Source organism: Priapulus caudatus, unplaced genomic scaffold, assembly GCF_000485595.1.
Source record: "Priapulus caudatus unplaced genomic scaffold, Priapulus_caudatus-5.0.1 Scaffold2719, whole genome shotgun sequence".
In the NCBI taxonomy this organism is placed as follows: domain Eukaryota; kingdom Metazoa; phylum Priapulida; class Priapulimorpha; order Priapulimorphida; family Priapulidae; genus Priapulus; species Priapulus caudatus.
Window position 1 is genome coordinate 11,483 of NW_014579780.1, and position 4,347 is coordinate 15,829.

The following is a 4,347-nucleotide window of genomic DNA, read 5'->3' on the forward strand; positions in this document are numbered from 1 at the left end:
TCACATCGCTAACCTTCCCGTTGTTCTATCTGACAGTTCTCGGACATGGAAGCGGACGAGGATGAGTACACGGACATGGAAGAGTCTATGATCCGCTACCTAGACGTTGTTCACATCTAACACTGCGTTGTTTCCATCTAACCTTCCCGTTGTTCTATCTGACAGTTCTCGGACATGGAAGCGGACGAGGATGAGTACACGGACATGGAAGAGTCTATGATCTGCTACCTAGACGTTGTTCCCATCTAACCTTCCCGTTGTTCTATCTGACAGTTCTCGGACATGGAAGCGGACGAGGATGAGTACACGGACATGGAAGAGTCTATGATCCGCTACCTAGACGTTGTTCACATCTAACACTGCGTTGTTCACATCGCTAACCTTCCCGTTGTTCTATCTGACAGTTCTCGGACATGGAAGCGGATGAGGATGAGTACACGGACATGGAAGAGTCTATGATCCGCTACCTAGACGTTGTTCACATCTAACCTTCACGTTGTTCACATCGCTAACCTTCCCGTTGTTCTATCTGACAGTTCTCGGACATGGAAGCGGACGAGGATGAGTACACGGACATGGAAGAGTCTATGATCCGCTACCTAGATGTTGTTCACATCTAACCTTCACGTTGTTCACATCTAACCTTCCCGTTGTTCTATCTGACAGTTCTCGGACATGGAAGCGGACGAGGATGAGTACACGGACATGGAAGAGTCTATGATCCGCTACCTAGACGTTGTTCACATCTAACCTTCCCGTTGTTCTATCTGACAGTTCTCGGACATGGAAGCGGACGAGGATGAGTACACGGACATGGAAGAGTCTATGATCCGCTACCTAGACGGGGACGACGACCTTTACATCCACCCGGACTCCGTCTATCCGGACGTGTTGTTCGGGGGAGACGTCGACGCGGGGATACGCAGCTTCCAGCAGCACGTCGGCCTCGACGACGGCAACGCTAACGAGTCCGGAGGTGAGCAGACGCGAGGGATGCGGCGTCGTCACGGCGACGCGAACGGTGATGCGGTTGTCATGGCGACGTAAGCGTGCCGTTGTTTACGACGACGCGAGAGTGAAGGTGTTGGTGCAGAGTGTGCGGTTGCCGTGGCGACAGCTGGACGTATTTCTACTACTTCACTTTTTGTATTTACGATGCGTTTCTTATGTGTACGTTCTGAGGTTTGTGCGTGAACCGTAGTGTACATAGGTTCTATGGTGATGTCTAGCTAGGCATCAGGTGAGGCATGTTCACTACTCACTAGTTTTAGTTGGATCGGTGATCGGTGTTTTTACGTGAGCGTGATGTGACGTGAAATCGCCACGTTTTTCCTTCGTCTGTTATTTCTCCTCTTTTTTTATTCGTTCTTTCTTCTTTTGTTGTCGTCGTCTGCAGGTATCTTCATGCCGGCGCAACCAGGGGGCGTGAGCGCGGCGCATCCGCTGCTCGTCCACCACGCCGACACGCACGCGTCCTCGCACGGCCACCAGGGGGCGACGCGTCTGCACCGGACGGGCGGTCGTCGGCAGGCGTACCGCATCGTCAGCCCCACCGTTCACGTGCACTACGCGCGACACCCGAACCCGCCCGCCATCCTGCAGAGGTGAGAGGGCGCCACCGTGCGGCAGGGGGCGCCACCGTGCGGCACAGGGGGCGCCACCACCTGCGCGCGATTGTCGCGCGTCTGTGTCGGTGAACCGTTGTCAGTTTTAGGGAGTGGGTGGTTGCAGCGTTGATTCTCCCTCGTTAATCCGGCGTTAATTGGTATAAATTAATTGATTGTGGGGTAATTACATCGCGGTCGTTTCCGTTTGCTTCGTTCGATGGAGCGTGGGTTTAATTAATCGTAATTAATTAACTTTAACGAACAAATCTTAGCTGAACATTGATTAAACTTTGATTGAACTAATTAATTTTAACTGATCAAGCGGCATGAATTAATCTTGAATTGATCGAGTGTCGCAAATCGATTTGAACAAATTAAGGATCGGGAATTTATTGAACTAATTGAGCGTCACAAATTTAAAATCTAAGTTCCAAATCTAATCTTAAAAACAAATCATTCTTTTAAATTAAAAAATAATTACAAAAATCTTCGCTAATCTTTAAAATTTCCAATCTCAGCTTATTGTTCTCAGTTGATTAAATCTCCCATCCTCCCACCCTCGCCCGCTGCCGCAGGTTCTTGGGTCCGAGCACGGCGCACGACATCCTGCAGCTGACGTCGGTGACGACGCCAGGTGGCGCCACCACGCGGCTGCTCGTGCCGAGCGACGACGTGCACATCCTGACGCACCACGACGACGCGGCGGCAGCACTGTACGACGGCGACGGAGAGCTGTTCACAGGGGGCGCCGCGCTCGGCACGGTGGCGTCTGCCCTCGCTCGCTGGACGGAGGAGTGCCGCGTGCTGGACGGGGAAAGCATGCACGACTGTGTTACCGGTACGTAGAGGAGGGAGGAGGAGGAGGAGGAGGAGGGAGGAGGAGGAGGAGGAGGAGGAGGAGGGAGAGATGCACGGAGATTGCCTCGTGCTGGAAGCGGGAAGCAGCATCGCACGACTGTGTTACCGTACGTAAGGAGGGAGGAGGAGGAGGTAGGTAGGAGGAATGAGGAGAGGAAGGCAGGAGGAGGAGGAGGAGGAGAGGGAGGAGAGGAGGAGAGGAGGAGGAGGTCAGGAGAGGAGGAGGAGATGCAGGAGGAAGGAGGGAGAGAATGGAGACGCGTTGGGAGGAGTGCGCGTGCTGGAGCGGGGAAAGCATGCATTACGTTGTGTATCCGGTACGTAGAAGGAGAGAGGAGGAGAAGGAAGAGGAGGAGGAGGAGGGGAGATGGATAAGGAGAAGGCAGGAGGAGGAGGAGGAAGGGAGATGAGGGAGAGATCTGACGAGGAGTGCCGCGATGCTTCTGGACGGGAGAAACAATGCAGACTGTGTAGACCGGTACGTAGAGGAGGTAGGAGGAGTGAGGAGGAAGTAGGGAAGGGAAGGATGGGAGGAGAGGAGGAGAAGGAGGAGGAGAGGAGGAGGAGGGAGAGATCGGATGCGGTAGGATGCCGCGTGCTGGAACGCGTGAAAAGCAATGACACGACTGTGTTTACCAGGTACGTAATAGAGGAGAGGAAGCGAGGAGGAGGACGAAGGAGAGGAGGAGGAGTGGAGAAGGGAGGAGGAGACAGGAGGAGGGAGGAGGAAGAGTGGACGAGGATTCCCCGTTGCTGTGACGGGGAAAGCATACGCACGAACGTGTTTTACCGAATGACGTAGACGAGGGAAGAGGAGGAGGAGGAGGGACTGGGGAGGAGAGGAGGAGGAGAGAAGGAGAGCGAGGAAGGAGGGGAGAGCGAGGAGGAGGGAGAGAATTTGACCGGAGGAGTGTCGCGTGCTGGCACGGGGAAGAAGCATGCCACGACTGTTTACCGGGGACGGCTAGAGGATGGAGAGGAGGAGGAGGAGAGGAGGAAGATGGGAGGAAGCGAGAAGGAGGAGAGGAAGGAGGATGAGGTAGAGGAGGACGGAGGGGAAAGATAGGATCGGAGAATGCTGCGTTGTCGCGACGGAAAGATGCATGACCTGTGTTACCGGTACGGTAGAAGGAGCGTGCAGGAGGCAAGGAGGGAGGAGGCAGAAGGTAGAGAGGAGGAAGGAAGGAGGAGGAGAAGGAGGAGAAGAGGAGGAGTAAGGGAAAATGCGACAGTAAGGAGAGATGCCGAATCTTTCCGTTTTGGCTGGACGGGGAATAGCAGCACAGAACTGTGTTACCGGTTACGATAAGAGGGAAGGCGAGGAGGAGTGAGGGAGGAGATAGAGAGGAGAGGAGAGGAGGAGGAGGAAGGAGAGGAAGAAAAAGGAGAGGAGGAGTGAGGAGGGGGCAGAGTGAGGAGGAGAAGATGGGACGGAGGAGTGCCAGCGTGCTGCGACGGGGAAAGCAAATGGCCGAAACTGTGGTACCGGTACGTAAGAGGAGTGGAGGATGGATGGACGAGGTAGGACGGAGAGAGGGAGAGAAGGGAGGAGACGGAGGAGGCAGAGAGAGGAGGAGAGGGAGAGTTATGGACGGAGGATCCGCGTGCTGGACAGAAGAGCATGCACGACTGGTGAGCCACAGTACGTAGACGGAGGAGGAAGGAGGAGGAGTAGGAAGAGGAAGAGAGGGGGAGAATGGAGGAGGAGGGAGAGGGAGGAAAAGAGAAAGTGAGGAGGAGGAAAGGAGGAGAAGGGGGATGAAGAGGAAGGATGAGGAGGGAGGAGGAGGAGAGAGGAGGATGGAGGAGGAGAATGAGAGGAGGAGAGTATTGGACGGGAGGGAGGTGCCGCCTGCTGGAACCGGGGAAAAAGCATGGCAAT

The 4,347-nt window shown here is 54.7% G+C and overlaps 1 protein-coding gene across 1 annotated transcript; it reads left to right on the forward strand.

Moving 5' to 3' along the window:
* The first annotated feature begins 778 nt into the window (after window positions 1-778).
* LOC106818989 (E3 ubiquitin-protein ligase HUWE1-like) lies at window positions 779-2,453 on the forward strand. Its single transcript, XM_014823652.1, has 3 exons — window positions 779-976; window positions 1,397-1,604; window positions 2,183-2,453. The coding sequence occupies exons 1-3, from the start codon at window positions 784-786 to the stop codon at window positions 2,451-2,453; spliced, it is 672 nt and encodes a 223-aa protein (XP_014679138.1). The 5' UTR covers window positions 779-783.
* Window positions 2,454-4,347: the final 1,894 nt, after the last annotated feature.

What these genes read in the sequence shown, in the direction of transcription:
- LOC106818989 (XM_014823652.1), top strand. Translation starts at nt 784, where the DNA reads ATGGAAGCGGACGAGGATGAGTACACGGACATGGAAGAGTCTATGATC. An exon ending in CAACGCTAACGAGTCCGGAG is followed by an intron (nt 977 to 1,396) that starts GTGAGCAGACGC and finishes CGTCGTCTGCAG; the next exon opens with GTATCTTCATGCCGGCGCAA. An exon ending in CCGCCCGCCATCCTGCAGAG is followed by an intron (nt 1,605 to 2,182) that starts GTGAGAGGGCGC and finishes CCGCTGCCGCAG; the next exon opens with GTTCTTGGGTCCGAGCACGG.